Consider the following 19626-nt stretch of genomic DNA (forward strand, 5'->3'; position numbering starts at 1 on the left):
TATTATTAAATAATTATTTAAAAACAAAAGTTATGGGGAAAAATGAGAGAGATAGAAAAAAAAGAAAATATATGGAACTAATGAAATTCTTCTTCTCTTTTTTTTCCATAACTTTAATTTTTAAATTATTATTACATTAAAACATTCATATTTCATTGTTTCTTTGCATTGTATAACTTTTCATTTTTATTTTCTTAATTATGTTATTTTACTTACATATCTAATTACCTATATATGCGTTTTATTTTCTACTTCTTTAATTACATTATTTTTATTAACTTTCATTCTGCACTATTCTTTACTTTAATATTGTATATATTTATTTTTCATTTGTTGTTGTCTTGTTCTTTGTTATTAAACCTTATGAAGGCTAGAAATTTTGGCCAAAACGTGTAGTAACATACCGAAAAGTAAAACTAAGTTTTCCTATTCTCTGACCGCACCCCCAACCATCATCTCCTCATATATATTATTCACGATAATTCTTCTCATCATTAATTTTTCTTTACTACATCTAATAAAATATAAATGTATTTTTTCAAAATCATTAGCTGTTTAATGTTTTGTAATCTATTTAACTCCAAATGAATGTATAATTTTAGCAATATTCCTAAAAATTTGCTAAAAATCTAACCTAAAAAGATAATGTCATCTCATTGTACCATGGGTCACTGCTACACGTTGTACCAGGAGCTAGGGAAAGGCACAAGTACGATTGCCCTTTATATAAATATTGCCAAAGGTAAAATTACATTAATTGGACTTTGGGTAATGACCCAAAAAATAAATGCAAAAAAAAAAAGTACAAGAACCGGGAAGAAAAAAAGGCAGTTATCTCACCCCAATTTTTTATTACTTTAATGAAAACTAGGTATAATTACTAGTCAATATTGATGAGTCTGCCAAGTATAGGTAGGGGGAATAAAAAATGGCGGCTGTTGCAAAACCTTAAAAAAACACTAATTTTTCATTCGGAGCTCTATATCATAAAAACTACCAACAGCACTAGAAAACCTAAGAGAACATTATTTAAAGAAGAGTAAATTTGCTGAAATATTAGCCCTAAAAGAGCTATTTACGTCCAACAGTTCTCGAGATATAGCTTTTTAAATAGTTTCTTTAAAATCTACTGTAAGATTGGTAATTAGTTTATTTATTTTGAGAATGCTATATCTCAGGAACTATGTGACGTACTGATGTCTATTAGCACTCAAATTAAAGCTAGTTTAATGGACTATAAAAAAGTTTATGACCTTTACCATCGTAGAAATAGAAGTTTCCATGATATTTGCTAAAATAAATTGGTTTATAGTTGTGCAGACAATAAGTTTGACTTATGAAAAAATTCATTTCAGAAACCATTGGACGTACATATGTCTGCCAGTGCTCAAATTAAAGCTAGTTAAATTTACTACAAAACAGTTAATAATATTTATCTTTGTAGGAGTAGTAGGTTTTATGATATTTGACAAAATGTTAATATCTAGTTGTTCGTATAAACTTTTAGTTTTTTGAAAAAATATATCTCTAGATCCATATGTCACATATGTCTGCCAACACACAATATAAATGTTTATGATACTTAACTTCGTAGGGGTAGTTGTTTTTATGATATTCAAAGATGAATATAAATTTGGTAAATAGAAATTTGTCCGAACAACTATAAATCAATTTATTTTAGCAAATTTCATGTAAACTATTACTCCTACGAAGATAAACATCAAATACTACTTTATAGCTTTATTCAACTAGCTTTGATTTGAGTGCTAATAGAGATCTGTACATCAAATGGGTTTTGAGATATAAAATTTTCAAAATAAATTCACTAACTACTGATCTTTCAGTACGTCCCATACAACATTTTTATGAAATGTTGCTTTTTAAAAAGCTATATCTCGAAAACTATTTAACGTAAATAACTCAATTAGGGCTCATATTTTAGCAAATTTACTCTTCTTTAAATGACGTTCTTTAAATGGTTTTCTTGTGTTGTTCCTACTTTTTAAGATATAGAGCACCGAATGAAAAATTAGTTTTTTTTTTATCACTTTGAAATAGCCGCCATTATTTATTCTCCCTACCTATACTTGGTAGACTCATCAATTTTGACTAGTAATTATACATAGTTTTCATTAAAGTAATCAAAAATTGAGATGAGATGGCGGCCTTTTTTCTCCTCTCGGGTTCTTGTACTAAAATTGTTCATAGTCTCAATCTGAAGATACAATATTTAAAAAAAAAAATCTTCAAACCATGACTGTCGTTAATTTTTAAGCGTGAAGGTGTCGAGGTGGTTGTGTATAATTACATATTTCTGAATCCAATTGAAGATGTGAGGTACTCTACACCTTCTTAAGGAACTAGCCAACGGTTGTAAAGGGGATAGCACGTCCTACAGGAACTAGTTATAGATCCTTAAAAAAAAATTTAGGGTTGAGGAGGAATTAGCGTGAAATAAACACATCAGATAGTATCAAAAAATTATCGGAACAATATATTGATGCAATGTGACTATTTGATATTTCCCCAGAAGCGCCAAAGAGATGGTACTTTGGAGTAATCTATTTGATAAGAATGCTAAGGCCGTGAGAGGTGCGGATTATATATTTATCAGTAAATTATTTTGTTTACGTTTAATTATTGGAAATAATAGATTTACAATTAGAATAATATTTACATAGTTAAACCATTTACAATCAAATTATTAATTAAATCAACATTTTATAGTATTTACAACACATCCAGTGCTCTCTGTTGAGGATGCAATGAAGGTAGAAGTTACTCCGCTCGCTCATAGAAAGCGTTGTTACAATATCAAGACAACCCTATAAATATATCATAAAGAATATAGGATGAATTAAGTTGATTAAATAAAAATACATTGATATTTGCCTATTTTCGTTTTTAAAATAATTTTAATACATTGTGTAATATAATTGCTAATTATGTAAATGTAGAAAGAAATCTAAACGGTTGCTAAGATTTAATTGGTTCTAATATAATTATTGAGCGAATTAGATGATGAACAATTGTCCGAAACCTCTCCAATGAATAAATAAAGAAGTTTGAAAAAATGAAAAGTAGTTTATTATTTAATTTATAAATGGAATTAGTTAGGTATATTTTAACCTACTCTAAGCTAATCTAGGATTAATTATTGGGCACCAGATTTTAAAAGTATTCAAAACATGTTCACATGAAAGTCCGTTTATCAATTCGAAATTTATAAATGTTTTGAATAATTCTAGATTATTATTTAAAAAATAATTACATTTTCTAATACTAAGACTTTGACTTCGATGGACGACACATTATCGTCATACGGTGGTGAATTGGGAGTATGCATGGCGTCAAGGGGAGGTGGAGAGAACTCTAGAACTTCCCTTTCACGTAATATTGTCCCGAACCGAGTTTAGTACTACTCTAGCTTCCACCAGCTACGATCTTTCGGGGTTCTGTCGCCCTTAAGGATTTTTACCTTCGATTTCTTTTAATTTTTTTTTCTTTTTTTTTTTTTGATCATTGAATTTATATTGTGAAGTAAATAAATTTATTTTATTCTAGATAGTTCCAATAACATTCTAACAAGTTCAAAATGTTTTTTTTTTTTGTTTTCATGGTTGAAAATTTAAACTTAACATTTTACACATTATATATATTTAAATGTTAAAAAAAAGACCTTAATGTTCCATATTTAACCGCTCTAACCCGAACCACATATCACTCCTTCCTTTACAAACTCCCTAACCACCCAAAACCACTAGTTTCTAACCTTGCTTCCTCTTCCATTCCTGACAATCCTCCGAGGCGCCTGAAAAGAAGATGGCCACGAGATCTGCTAATGTGATTCATCATTAGAGTGCCACCAATGGGTAGTTTCTCTACACGCCTATAACATTCCAATTTAACTGAGATCAAATTAATAAATGTATTATAATGTACAGTTGTAAATAGCAATTAATAAATAAAAAGAAAAAGAAAATATCGACAAATAAAGTAGTTTTTTTATTGGTTTTCTAATGGAGGCTCTTTATATAGCTTTATTCAATTTTCAATATTTTCTTTTCTTAACCATTATCTCATATCCATTCTTTTAATTGTATACTTTTTTTTTAATATGTATAATTACAATCCTTTATTATTTGATGTTTGCCTATTTTTAATATTTTCTTTAATTTGATAATATTATCTTTACATTAACCTTATTTTCAAATATAACGTGTTATTACCACTCCTTTTTCCTGTCTACCTTCAGTTCCAATTTGTTCTTGCCTACATTCCGTAAGGTAGGTGTCCTGTTTTGTTCAGTATTTTCCTTTATTCTTAATTTTACTCTTATTCCTTGGTGTGTACTGTATTTTAATATCTCTTTTTGGTTTGCTATTATTTCCGTATTCATTCATTGTTTACTGTACATCAATTTTATTTTATTTAATTTACAATGTTCATTTTTATAGATATTATCGTAATTGCTCTATTACCTCATTTAAGTGTTTGTCTCATGAAGCCCTGCTACGTGGGGCGAAACGTGAGCTCACATTAAATAGTTTTATTACCATCTGTTTTTTTTTTATTTATGACCGAACCCGAACCATCTCCTTTTTAACGGATATTTTATTGTTTGTTATTTACTAATATAATATAAAATATATAATAAATAATATAAGATCGTGGATGGCAGGTGATCCTGTCGCGGCCTCAGATGAGATCCTCCATCAACTACCTCCTGACAGGCCTGGCTAGGTGTGACACAGTTCTCATCCTTACATCAATGTTCCTCTTCGGCCTCCCGGCCCTCTACAAGTACACCAGCACGCCCTTCCTCGCTGGCTACTACTTCAGGGTCTACCCCTTCCTGTCACCCATCGTCTACCCTCTTGCTCTCATCGCTCAGACCGTCTCCGTCTACCTCACGCTCACTGTCACTCTGGAGAGGTTCGTCGCCGTCTGTCACCCACTCCAGGCGAGGTCCCTCTGCACCTATGGCCGCGCCAGACTCTACGTCATCCTCATCATCATCTTCTCGACTCTGTACAACCTTAGCAGGTTCTGGGAGGTCACCCTCGAGACCGAGTTCATACCTTCTCACAACATCACAATCTACACGCCCGTTCCGTCGGAGCTGAGGAACAATCACGTCTACATTTCGGTCTACATTCATTGGCTCTACTTGCTCTTCATATACTTCCTGCCGTTCAGCTGTCTGGCAGTCCTCAATGCCGCCATCTACAGGCAGGTTCGTATAAATTTATATACAAAATTGCATATTTACAAGTATGATCATTCTCTTCTGAATGTATTTGGATACCTCAGTTTGATATCATTTTAAATGTCATCCTTACTACGCTCATTTACACCTCAACTTTCTTTCCTTACCTGTTTTCGGATCTTCTGAAATATCCTCACAAAAAAAAATTAAAAGAAAATTTATTTATTTTTAAACACTTCGTCATACAACCATGACTTCCTGCCCCCCCAGTATCCTTTAATAATAACCCACTTACCGCTGTAGAACAGATCTGCTACATTGGACTACAGCTGGACAAACGATGGACTTTGAATCCTCGTTCCAATTGAAAAGACAAGAAACTGCACGTTGATTCCGACTATTGCAACACTTACTAGACAAACGGATTAAAGTTCCTATGCATTAAAAAAGACTGATTTACATGATTATAATAAGGCCTATCTGTGATAAAATACGTTTTTAACGTATTATCAACACTACCTCTGACCATTAATTTATAGATTGATACCAAACTGGGAATATATGGTGATACAAAGTAATCAACTATAATACTCTTATTATATATATTATAACCATTTAATTTCATCCCAAACTCTTCAATTCTATATCACAACCCTCGAAGAATAGTGCCGGAATAAAAATAAACGAATTCCATAAAATCACCTTTACACTTCGTCATAAACCTACCAACACTGTCTTTTAATAATGTTTTTCTTACCCCTGTCGAATAGATCCGTTACCTTGGACTGAAACTGGACAAACGACTAACCTGGAATCCTCACACAAGACTGAAAAGACAAGAAACTGCACGTTGATTCCGCATTGGTTTAAACTTGTAATCCATTAAAGAAGAAGACTGATCAACATGATTATAATAAGGCATACCTGGACTTACGGGGTTGAGCTTTGGGGATCCACTAAACCACGGACTTACAGTCCAAAATCCTTAATGTTCCTTAGTTTGTCACAAATCAAGTCATCCATCAGGACCTCAATATTCCATATGTTGTCGATTTGACAGAACCAGATACCAACCCTTCCATGATAAACTTCCCGATCACCCAAACCCACTTTTTGCTAACTTGGCTTCTCCTACATTACCTAATAATCCTGCCAGGCATCTGATCTTTATAGAAAGGTTATTGGAGCTCTATCATTGCGTAGATTCTCCACACATCTATATTATTCTATGTATTAATTACAGCAAATTTATTGGTTGTATATATTTTAATATTGTTGTAAATATCAATGAATCATCCTAAAATAAGCTAACTTTTTAATTGTTTAAATATGATGAGAATAAAATCTAAAATAATGCCATGGCATTGGGCGCAGGTAAGGAAGGCGAACCAAGAGCGACAACGACTCTCACGTTTGCAAAAGAAAGAGATCGGCCTGGCCACGATGCTCCTCTGCGTTGTCTTCGTCTTCGTCTTGTGCAACATCCTCGCCCTGGTCGCCAACGTCCTCGAGGCCTTCTACGGCATCATCCTGGACCGCATGGTTAAGCTGAGCAATCTCCTCGTCACAATCAACTCTTCAGTCAACTTCATCATCTACGTCATCTTCGGAGAGAAGTTCAAGAGGCTGTTCCTCAAGCTCTTCTGTTCGCAGGTTCCACGAGCATGTTACGGCGGCCGGGACTCGCCGGACTGTGCCACCCTTCACGAGGACAGCGTGATGTTGTCCAACGGCGAGGCACGACTCCGGGCCAATGGCAGTGTGAAGAGGGTGGCGAGAGCGCTGCCCTGCGTCTACTACCCGGCGCGCCACCAAGCGGCCAAGTGGCATCATGACTGCAACACCACCACCACCACTCTCAACCAGATCTAGAGCATCGCGAACAACTCAGAGCTAGTCAGTAACCGTAAAATTGTTAATTTCATCTACTTGTAAAATCAGAGGAAAACGTGTTTTTGGATTTCTTATTTATTTATTTATTTTTTCAATTTTCTGAAAAAAAAATTTCTAATAAATTTGAATTAATGGAGCATTTCTTCCTTTATTTCAACTTTTATAAATGTTTAATTTTCGGAATTTATTCTACCCCACCTTCAGACAGAATTGCATTGCTGTTTATTTTTTTCCAATGCCTATTACCATATTTTATATAAGAATTATATACCTTTTAAGCATTTTTTTTATTTACGTATTTGATTAGACTGTAAGTGAAGCATAAAAAAAGAAAAGATACATAATTTTTGTATTGCATATTAAAATAAGCATGAGCTAAACATTAACTACAATATTTTTCAAAAGATGAAGTAGAATAAACCCTAAAGCATAAAGAAGTAATATAATGGGAATAAAGGAACAAAAATGCTCAATCAATTCGAAACAGTTTTTGGATTATATTACAATTTATTTATATCACTGAATATCACCGTGGGTGTTTGAGCGTAAGTGACTATCTACTTAACAACAAATAGCCAGTTAACAATTATCATTATACTAAAAGCCATCTGTTTGTATCTGCCATAGTATTGCTGTATAGGTGGCCCTTTCTAAGTTATATCAATAGAAAATTTACGGTTTTATCCTTGTTTGAATCACTTTGTAGAGGGTATAGGCCAAATAATAAATCTTCAAAGATAATGAAAAGTCTGACCGTAAAACAATTCATAGTTGATAAAAAGAATTCAGTAACTGAATGACCCACATTGACTGATCACCGAATCACTGTCAATGAAAGATCATCTTTCATTATTGTTTCATGACTGACGCATCAAGAAAAAGATCTAGCTCATTGTAGGGAGTTCTCTTGATCTTAATCATCAAAAGATCATTTTTCCCAAATCAAAAGTGTCATTAACTCACTTAAACATTTGTATTATTAAAATATATTTATCTCTTTCATAAGACTTAACAGTAAAATTTGTTTTTTTTTTCCATTTCTCATATTATTTATTTACTTAGTTTATCTTTTTAGATTTACTACACTATCATTAATAATAAAACAAGTAAACGTGTTTATATTTACTAATGTGACAGGAAAGGGATTTGTTGAAAAAATATGTTCTTTACTGCATTTCATTAGAAGTTTTATATAAATAATTCACCATACCAGCTTATTTTCAGATATTTCTAAAACGTTTCAGGAATCGATTGAGAAAAAGATTATAATGTTATTGGTGATAAAAATGTGCAAATTCAGGGCCTTGTGGATAATTTTATTTTCAATTTACAATAGAGCATTAAGGACTTTATGAAAATTTTATGTTAAAATTTAATCCTCTGAGTACCATGGGCCTCATGCATTCACTTTCAACCTTACATTAATAACTTGATATTTTCTTATCATTTGAGGTGTGGATAATGATTTATATTTTCTAATTTTGATTTATTATTTCCTGCGACAAAAAATAAATAAAAATTGTATCTCTTTCTTCTTCATAGATTATCACTGCTAGATTATAGAAAATAAAAAATAAATACCAATATACCAAAAAAATCAAAAATGAAACAAACTTTTTTTGCCAGATACACCTTACACCCTCAGTTTTTGCAATTATTACAAAATAACTAACTCAGTATTGTTTATCTTTGGGGGAAAATGCACATTTTCTCACTGCTATCCCTGATATTTTGGGAAAGTGTTGTTTGATCAAATATTTTCTAGGCTGACCATCAGTTTTACTTTTAAATATGTTTTTACTTAACAAATTATTTATGAATTTATAATTTAGTATTTTCTTAGATACATTAACAAAAAAAAAAAAAAAAAAGCTCATATCTGATACTCTTGTTGTCCTGAACCCCACGTTTTCGAGCAAGAAAGAATTTGTATACATTTAAAAATGCCCTTCATATACCAATATTTCCATTTTGAAATATTTCAGATTGTTTTTAGGTAAAACAAATTAAACATGGCAGATTTATTCAGATATTATTTCAAAATTATAAATCCTAAAAATACCCATGGTACTAGGTTATAAATACACATGGAAATTTTAATAAGCCAAAAATTAACGTGCATTGATAGCAACAAACTGAAACAGAAAGAGTCAAATTCATGACATTTCCTATATCTGAATCATTTTAGTCACTAAGTCTTCGATCTTCACTTAAAATTATTAAGAGGACGGAAGAATTCACCAATTTAGCAGCTTTTACTCTTGACATTCAATTTCAAATTAATTTGTTTTTATCACTATCTCTAAAAATTCTAAAATATAATAAATTAGGCGTTTTGACAATTAAGGTTGAAATAAATATAAAAAATTTGCAGAAAAAAAGATAATAAAATAATAATTAACTACACAATGAAAACTCAAATTGAAGAGATATATATTAATTTGCTAGAAATGATATATTTAAGCTAGTATTATAAGACTATAATCATACAATAATAATTATACAATTACTAATACATTTTAACATTAAAAAAAATTATCACAACATTATCCAGAATAAATTTTGCCAAGAAAATCTCTTGCATAATTAAAATTATTGAAACAATACGATTTTTTTTATTATGTTAAAAAAAATTTATATTGTGATTGATTAATTAATTAATAATTAATAAAAATGTCCACATTATAAATATTAATTGGAGTACTTAATTGCCAAATCAATTATTTATACATTTTCTGCCTTTAAAAAAATATATTAATACATTTTCCAGAATAAATTCTGTCTAAAACAGCTCTTGCACAATTTAAATTATTAAAACAATAGCATTTTTTTTATTATGTTGAAAAAACTTTAAATTGTGAGATTTTTTCCACATTATATACATAATTGGATTAATTAACTACCAAATCAATTATTTATACATTTTCTGCCTTTAAAAAAATATATTAATACATTTTCCAGAATAAATTCTGTCTAAAACAGCTCTTGCACAATTTAAATTATTAAAACAATAGCATTTTTTTTATTATGTTGAAAAAACTTTAAATTGTGAGATTTTTTCCACATTATATACATAATTGGATTAATTAACTGTCAAATCAATTATTTATACATTTTCTGCATAAAAAATATTTATCAATTCATTTTCAAGAATAAATTTTGTCTAAAACATCTCTTGCACAATTTAAATTATTGAAACAATAACATTTTTTTTATTATGTTAAATAAACTTTAAATTGTGAGATTTTTTTTCCTCATCATATCAACTAATTGAAGTATATTAAAATTTTGTAATTTATAAAGTGATTATCATATTCATTACTTCAAAATCTCTGTTTTCATCTTCCATTGTCTTTATTAAGAATTCTATAAACTTATTTTTGAACCCTAATGAAATTGAATAGCCTGGATTTTCGTTCTAATTTTTGTCATCTCTTTTGTTCATTTTATCATTTAAATTTCACCTAAAATTACTGATATAACCTCAAGAACTATTTCCGCATAACAGATATCTGTCGAACAAGAAATATAATAATTGTGAGAAAGTATGAAAGTGTTTGTTTATACGTTGATAGTAAACTTTATTTCGCTAACAGTTTGAATTGGTGAATAAATGGCTAGTGATGGCTAATGACCTCTGAAGGCTTGGGGTACACCAACTAACAAGAATGGGAGTGTCAATATTCATTTCTCATGTCCACTGGGAAATAAATATTTAATGCTCCAGGTGGGAATCGAACTCATACTGTACCAAACCGGGAACTTTGAAACTCTCTCCAAACATGATTGGCCATCAAGACCTCTGTTGAGAGGGTAACTGTTATTTCTATGCGAAAAATTGTTGTTATTGAATATTACTTCCCTTCTCATATCAGGACACTGATAATTAAGAGAGTGCATTCACAGAAATATAAATAACAAATGGAAAATAAAATACCCATAAAGGTAAATAAAGTAAAATAAACAACACACATACATATGGTGGTGATTCTAAACTTCGAGTACAACAAAAAAAATATGACCCATGTCCTATTCTCAACAATAAGGACAGAACCTCAGTTTTTGTGTTGTTTTTTTTTTTCTGAATAACACAACTCTTCTTCATACAAATAGCCATATCTCCTGAGCTATTGGTCTAAAAGCAAAATTAAACAACCGTTAGAAGTTCATTAAACTATTTATTTCTTTTCTAAGACACATTTTTTTTTTTCCAAATTTAACATTTCTACATTTTTTTTTTTAAATATCGATCACTGTAACCATATTTGAAATTTTTAATCTAATTTGAACATGTTTCGAAATAGCAATTAAATTCACCAAATTGTGCTTTCATTGAAAATGGTATCTGTTTTCCATCACAGCACACTCTGTGCTTCCTTTGTTTATCCATGTTACATTACAAATTAAAAGGTAATCACAAAAGTGAGTATACTGTTGTTGGCAAGCTTACTATAAGAAATATTTGTACAATTTGCAAAGCTGAGGCTAGAAAACTTATTTCCGTAAGATAAAAATAAAAACTTAGCATTTCTGTAACGATATTTAAAATTAATTTAGGATATTGTGTGACAAATATTCCTAAAGCACATTTAATGAGTTTTCAAACAGGTGTTTTAATTTTGCCATAGAACCAATTCTCAGGAGATACGACTATTTTTATAAAATAAATTTGTGTTACTGCGAAAAAAAAAAAACTGAGATTCTACCCTTATGGCCAATCAAGGGTCAAAAATAAATGAGCTGATTCAGTGTGGTATCTCTGCTATAAAAGCACTGATGCAAAAAGTTTAACAATTAAATAAATGATTTAACCATTACCAGATGTATTTTGGTTTTTAAAATTGATGGTAATAACTAGGGATATGATTTTTATGTTTTCACATATTTTTACTTGACCATGATATCTGCGATTCGTTACTAACTAGAGATGTTTCAAGGCATTTCTGGCCAAAAGAAGCCATATTTATTTCACATATTTTTAAATATTTGACCTTTTTTACATATTTTGTTGTAAATCACATATTTTCAGAAATATTTGTTATTTTTAACATATTTTTAGGTATTTTTTCCTTAAATTAATTGTAAATACATTTTTTGCAGCAACTACGTAAAATTCAAGAGAACACACGAAACTTAAAGGTGAAATTTATGATTTATCATAAATAGTGCGTAAAAATTTTATATCTTCATCTTTGAACACAAATTAAAAGCAGTGGCAATAATAAATTTTCACACAGAATTACATCGAGAATTTCTCAGAATCAATTAAAAAGAGTAAGGGTTTTTATCCTTATTCCTGTAGCATTTTCCTAGAATTTGTTTGTTTACTCCTCAATCCATTTCTCTGTTTCCTCCCTTCCCATGTTTCATTCTCTTCTTAGTCTTATTTCACTCCCTAGTCAGCATTTAGATCTTTTTGAGTTAAATTGTTTTTGATTGTGTTTTAACATTATTTTAGCATGGCTAAAATTAAGTCAAAGTCAAAGGATATTTTTCTAGAGATTTTCTTTTCTTTTTCTTTTTAATAAGGATTATTCTTTATTTCTATTTATAATTTGTTCATAATTCATTCTGAGTACTTATTAATCAATTACTTTAATTACAATAAATAATTAATATCTTGTTATTGAACAGCTATGTTTTCTCTAAGTACACTTTTTTGTACATATTTTAACATAATTTCTTTAAAATATTATTCATATAATGTATAATAAATACATATTTATGTAACTTTTTTCAAGCTATAAAATTACTAATTAATTAGTAATTTATATTGTTGAATAGTAAAAAATTTATAAATACATCTTTTTTTAAATATTTGACAATTTATTAGCACATATTTATGTTCATATTTCGGATTTTTTAACACATAAGAATCTTATCCCTAGTAATAACCATTTTACTAGACAACACTGTAATTAAATGGACGGTTACTACTTGACTTGTAAATTTGTTTAATATATTTCTGATTTAATTTACATAAACATACAGAAGTTTTAACACTGTTTTCAACAATAGTAAATTCAAATTTTAAATATAACTGTTTTACTATTGATCCTGTGTGCACACTTGTTCCATAATAAAAATTCCTAAATTCTCTCAAGACTATTATTCGCCCATAACATTCTCCATACTGTAAAGAATCTTGGTGATAAACTAGATCATATCCTTCCCTTTGTAGTTTATCTATCTCTATTTTATTTTTGTGGTATACCTAAACCATTTTGTTCCCAGGGATAATTTGTTATTTAAAAAAATGATTTTTTCACTCATACAGTGGATTTTACAGTGCTTGGCTTGGAAATGCTCGTAACTAAACAAAACAATTGCTTTTGAATAAAATCATTGTATCAGTAAAAAAAAATTTCAGAAATTTTGTCACTTAGCTCTTTTTCAAGGAATGCTTAAATTATTTTTCAGGCCCAAAAGCAAAAATGAGTAAAAAACAGTAATCTTAGGCTTACAGTGTGATAGGTTGCACAAGCTCACTACTTGCTTCCTGTAATCTGTTCTAGAGTACCAGTACACACTGATAGATTCAGACCTTAGAGAAAGGAGTATAATGTAGAGGATACTCTTTAAAGTTTGTCTCAATATAAAATGTTTTCAATTTTTAAGTTTTTAAATGACATTAAACTTGCTTTTCCAATGTATAAAACATTAGGCTTACAGGATAGTAGGTTGCACAAGTTCACCGCTTGCTCCCTGTTATCTGTTCTGGAGTACCAGTACATACTGATAGATTCAAACCTTGGATAAAGGAGTATAATGTAGAAGATACTCTTTAAAGTTTATCTCAATATAAAATGTTTTCAATTTTTAAGTTTTTAAATAACAATAAACTTGCTTTTTCAATGGATAAAACATTAGGCAAAGTATGGAGAGTAAAGGTGCCTATACACATTTGCCGAACAATGGAAAAACCCTGCATGTGCAAGTGTAGGGAAGGGTGATTCGGATTGGCTGGTACAAGTTGGCTTGAATTTTCGGCCGACACTTCGGGTGTCGATTTTTGGACACATATCAAGGGGTGCTTGTGCTGTACCATGCGTTTGTTTTCAATTTGCATTGTTGTAAACAAATACATTTTTTTTTCTCCGTTTTTTAATTAGTTAAAGAACTTCTTCAACTTTCAGTTTCAATAATTAACCCTTCTTTGAGATTGAATATTTTAAAATTTTATCGATTTGGTGTAAATACATTGTTTCATATCTTGTTAGTTAAGTTTACCAGTTTATTTTTAAGTTAATGAAAGTAAATTGAATATAACAGCTGATAAAGTTTGAAAGAACAAGTCATAGATTTGCAGCAAGTGGCAAAGTGCAGATCGAGCACAACAATGTAACAAAAATATTAGAATGATTTTAATACCAGTTATGGCCTGAAGATTGGGCAATGGCTCCTTTAAAACTTAAATTTTGTAATAAATAATAATTTATCAAAGAAGATTATCTTCACAACACCCTGATAAGATATACAACCATAAACTAATTAAAATTAACTCATCATACTAGAAACATCTCAAAAGAATTCTGAAAATAATTTTTAGGCATCCTACAAAACAAAGATCTAGTATGATCTTTTGATTTGTTTTTTAATTTAAATAGTTTACAAATCATATAGTGTTATTTTCAGACTTGAAGTGATAATAGGCTCCCCATATTTTATTTACAACTATATCCAGTGTTATCATAAATTTAATAACTATTTCCTCTTAAATTTTAATTTTGTATCTAGAATTATTACTTTGCATTTCAAATACTATCTTGTTATTATTTTTATTTTATTAATAATTAACTTTTATTTATATTGTACTATCATTTTTTTTTATACCAACTACATCAGTTTATAATTGCACCTCCTGGATGTGCACCACTCTGTTCGATATCAATTAATTTTGATAAACAACTAACGTACAAATATATTTGTACCTATGTATAAAAAAAATATCTGTAAATACTAAACTAGTACTAATAATTTTCAAATTTATCTTTATACAAAAATGTTGAATCAAATAAAAAGAATAACATTACATCTCTGGTTAACTTCATGGAACTGTGAATTTGTAGTTGTTTTTGATTAAAAAGGTAGTTAATGTATAATGTTTACTTTTTATAATTTCTAGTATTGTTTAATCCCAAGAGACTGCTTTAAAGTAAAAAAAAAAAAAAACTAAAAAATAATAACCTACATTATATAGAATATTAAAATTTTTGTAGATGGATTTCAAGAATAATTGTTAATAATAATGGTATGTTGTATTATGTACTTGTGTGTATATTGTATTCTTAATATCTTCTAAGTGTTATCATGCAAAATTTGTAAATGTATGAAAGAATAATGTAAATATTTGTAAACTATTATTTATTAGCTATATCTTCAATAAACCATTATGTATTATGTATTAATTAATTATCATGTTTATAAAGGTATGTTATAATTATGTTTACTATATTTTGTACATAATGATAAAAATTGCATCTATTTTTATTCAAATAAAAATATATCATTAAGATTAAGAACCATCTTTTTGAAAATAATTCTAACATATTGTTCTAGAATTAAATAATAGGATCAACATATTTTATCTTAAATCGTCTGTGATAATGTAAATATTAAATGTGGATATATAATATATGATGTATATACAATAAGTTTTATTTTTTCCTTCTTAACACTTACATATTTCAGTTAAAATTTCAAGCCTACATCAGAGCTAAGAACAAAAAACAATAAGATAATAACCCATGAATAAAAGGATATAAATAATAATCAGAATATGGCTAAAATAATGAATACGTAATCAATGCTGAAATACATGAATTGTTTAAGTATTATAAGAAGATAAAGGCTGTATGAGAAGAGTAACATAATTAAAATTAAGTATGAGCAGAGAACAAATAATAAAATATAAACGAAAATCTAGTTAGTAAAAACATGTACAAAATAAAAATTATTTAAAATAAAGTGATGAAAGAAGTGGGAAATAAAACATACTTAAATATGTACATAGAATAACAGGATTAAAGAAATAAAATATAACATTATATAATCCAAAAATAATAAAGAAATATGAATATTTTAATTTAATAATAATGAGAGAGAGAAATACTTTATTTATCTATGCTACCTAAATACATTAGGTTGCTATCTCACACAGCATACTTATCAATCCGTAATCGGACATATATGCATTACACATACATGGTATAATCAGAAAAAAAAAGAGAAACAATAATAGGATATAATAAACAATTTTTTCACCCCTACAGTTTCCTTTTATAATCCATTTCGGTCTGTACAACAAATACAAATGTTTCATTCATTCCTATTTTTCTTTCTCATTTCTGCTCCTCCAATTTCACCCTTTCACAATTATTCAACTCGCCCGATCAACAAATTCCCTCTCTAGAATTCACCCTCCTAGATCCTCTTCAATGACCCGCTAAACAAATTCAATATTAGACGGTAATGTGAGATCAGACCATCATTCATAGTCACAGCAGTAGATCAGTTTACCAAGAACAAACAAATAGATACATTTTACAAGAATAAGACCAACACATAGATTAAAAGGAAAATATAATAAAAAAACCGGTTACAGGAAACACTTGAATGGATAAATAAGTTTAAAGATAAACACACACAAAAAAAATAGTATTAATATAATAAAATAATTTAATGAATAAATACGTTAAAACACACAAATAGAGAGGCCAACATATTAAAATAAATAATTTATATAAATAATTAATTTAAAAATAAAGTAACAGGGAAAAAAAATTAAAATGAAAATATACGCATTTAACAAAATATCTGAGTTAAATACAAGAATAAAGAAATAAAATATAAAGTTAAGTAAGAAAAAAGAAGTAATGAGTGAATATTTTAGTTTTATTTCCCATTACTTTATTTTCATTTTGTATATATATTTACTAACTAGATTTTCATATTTATTTTATAATCTGTTCTTTCCTCTTACTTAATTTTAATATTAATCTTCTCATACAGCCTTTATTTTCTTATAATACTTAAACTATAGATTTTCTTTTGACATTATTTATGCATCTGTAATGATAGTTATTTTCAAATCATTCTATATATCCTTTTATTCATTGGTTATCTTGCTTTTTTTTTCTTAGCTCTAACTAAGGCATGAAATCCTGGCCGAAACGTAGGTACTAATAAATATATTTTTGCTTACTTGTGTTCTACACTCACCGTATCCCCAGCAATCTTTTCCTCATTAATTGTAGCTTATGAATTTCTCATAATAATAGATAGAGGATAGTTTAACAAAACTTACAAATTGGGGACCACTATCACAATAACCCATATTATAAATTCTTGGGAGATTCTCGAATTAGGACCAATATTTTACATAAAAATCTCCAAAAATAAAAACAATTTATGTTTTTAGGTGATATCTCAGCTAAAGCTCTAAAATTTATTAGTTTATTGTGGAAGAGGAAACATTATTAAGGAACCTTAATTGATTATAGTATGTATTAGTAAACTGTATTTACATTACAGTAATTTCATAAGAGAAAATCCCAGTTAACGACAGTTTATGATTCAATCAACTAATTACTTTTAGAAGAATGCCTGTTATAAGATGAATAGTTCAATTAAAACCATTTGATCTCAAAATTTCTAATGCTAATCAAGGTGAAATGAAATTATAAAAACAAAAAAAAAATTCAGTTCCAATAAGAAAAAATTTTGATGCTGGTCAATCTCAGCAGGAAAATTTTTATGTTGCAATAGGAGACTAGGAGCTTACAGGATCTTACATTCCCAGCAGCGCCAGTATGATTGAGCCATCTGTAATTTTGCTTACTAATGCGAAAAACTAATTTTCTTTATACACCACTGTATCATAAAATAAAAGATAGAGGGTGAGCTATTGTCTCCTAAATTTTATTCTTAAATGAAATTTTAAATAATGACTCACTTTCCAGAAATATACTGTAGGGTACAACATGAAAAATGATAATTAAAAAAAAAATAAGCAAATTTCAAAACAGATTAAGATTACAAAAAAATGATATAAATAGCGAGATAATTGAAGGAATATAGCTTGACAAAGTTTTTTCACTTTTAAATTAAAATTAATCATAGGGTATAAGAATGTATTTATTATTGAACATAAACAAAAATTATAATTTACAATAACTATTTTAAAATAATGAAAGAACCAGTAGTAATAAAGTTTTATAAAAATATTAAACTAAAATGAAAGTAATATATTCCATCAAAAGAGAATTATAAAATTAAAACTTTAGAAATGTTCTTTTTTTTATCTTCATACAAATTAAATTTAATTATAATCGACAGTAGAATTCTGCTGAGAAAGAACCACACAGTCAAAAAAGACAAGCAACCTACTGGATATCAGTGGATTGCGCCCCTGGTTCTGAGGCAGTCTGCTAATTCTGTGCAATTGTTATCATTAGCGATCTGTAAGGCAGTCCATCCATCATTATTCTAGGCATCACTATCGGCCCCATAGTCAAGGAGCAGCTGCACCACATCCCAGTGACCCCGACCAGATGCTTCTATTAGCGGTGTAGAGCCAACACAATCAAGGGAGTCCAATGGTCCAAACCAAATCCACTGCTGTGCCAACATCTAGAAGTATAACAGCAGCATGTCCTTCCCTTATAGCCAGTTGCAGTGCAGTCCACTGGCAATTATCTTTTTTATTGTCCGCGACCACTGCAATTAGCACTGCTACAACATTGTTGTGCCCTTCCTGTGCTGCAATATATAAGGCAGTCCTATAAAACGCACCTTTCATATCCATAGGCACTCCTGCATCTAGCAGCTTGTTCAGGACCTCGATGTTCCCACATAGGGCCGAATGATGTAACATTCCATTGCCTATGCAGTCTTTAAGAGTTAGCTCTGCCCCATTCTCAACGAACAGTTGCAGAATAAAAGTCTTATTATTGGCAACTGCGATAAAAGCTGGAGAGCATCCTCTTTTATCCTGCTCATCAACACCAACTCCAGCAATAAACAGAGTGGCCACTGACTCAGTGCAGCCTCTTTCAGCAGTCAGCAGTATAGTGGAGTACAGTCCGACGTTCTCTATCCTTGGTCATAGGATTAGCTCCGCTTCGCAACAATATATTTACGTTATCTGCATTGCAGTTCGTAGCAGCCTTCATTAAAAGGGTCATGCCGGAACTATCCTGGGAGTTAAGGCTCACTTCCATCCTGAGCAACAATCGCACAAATGACGGATCGGAAGCGACGTGTTCAGGCATTGCTTCAAAATGGAAATCTGTAAGTAAAGTTATTATCACATTAGTTTCAGATAGTTTACAGATTTCAAATATTTTTAAAATTAGATATTCCACGAGAAACCTCCATTAAAAATATCATTTTCCGTCTTAGAATAACTAAGTGAGCTAGACAAAAAACTGGATGACATCATTAAGTAGACCTCATTACAAAAAGAAATTTCAACCAGGGACATGTTTATCAGACTAGCAGAATGATACATATATATATATACA

At 29.5% G+C, this 19626-nt stretch overlaps 2 protein-coding genes across 3 annotated transcripts in view; one reads left to right on the forward strand and one right to left on the reverse strand.

The window, feature by feature from the left end:
* The window catches only part of FMRFaR (FMRFamide Receptor), a 42374-nt gene extending 34990 nt beyond the window's left edge, over window positions 1–7384 (forward strand). For both annotated transcript variants that reach the window (XM_014429368.3, XM_067050717.1), the window contains exons 3-4: window positions 4682–5236; window positions 6584–7384. In XM_014429368.3, coding sequence (XP_014284854.1) covers window positions 4682–5236; window positions 6584–7081 — 1053 coding nt within the window. In that variant the 3' untranslated portion in view covers window positions 7082–7384. The remainder of the gene's footprint in view (window positions 1–4681; window positions 5237–6583) is intronic.
* An 11302-nt stretch (window positions 7385–18686) lies between these two features.
* LOC106686187 (ankyrin repeat domain-containing protein 65-like) lies at window positions 18687–19374 on the reverse strand. The gene is made up of 2 exons (XM_014429367.1): window positions 19243–19374; window positions 18687–19094 (listed from the first exon to the last, which is right to left on the reverse strand). The coding sequence occupies exons 1-2, from the start codon at window positions 19372–19374 to the stop codon at window positions 18687–18689; spliced, it is 540 nt and encodes a 179-aa protein (XP_014284853.1).
* Between the last annotated feature and the right edge of the window lie 252 nt (window positions 19375–19626).

Source organism: Halyomorpha halys, unplaced genomic scaffold, assembly GCF_000696795.3.
Source record: "Halyomorpha halys isolate HHAL.00 unplaced genomic scaffold, Hhal_1.1 Scaffold795.1, whole genome shotgun sequence".
NCBI classification, from domain to species: domain Eukaryota; kingdom Metazoa; phylum Arthropoda; class Insecta; order Hemiptera; family Pentatomidae; genus Halyomorpha; species Halyomorpha halys.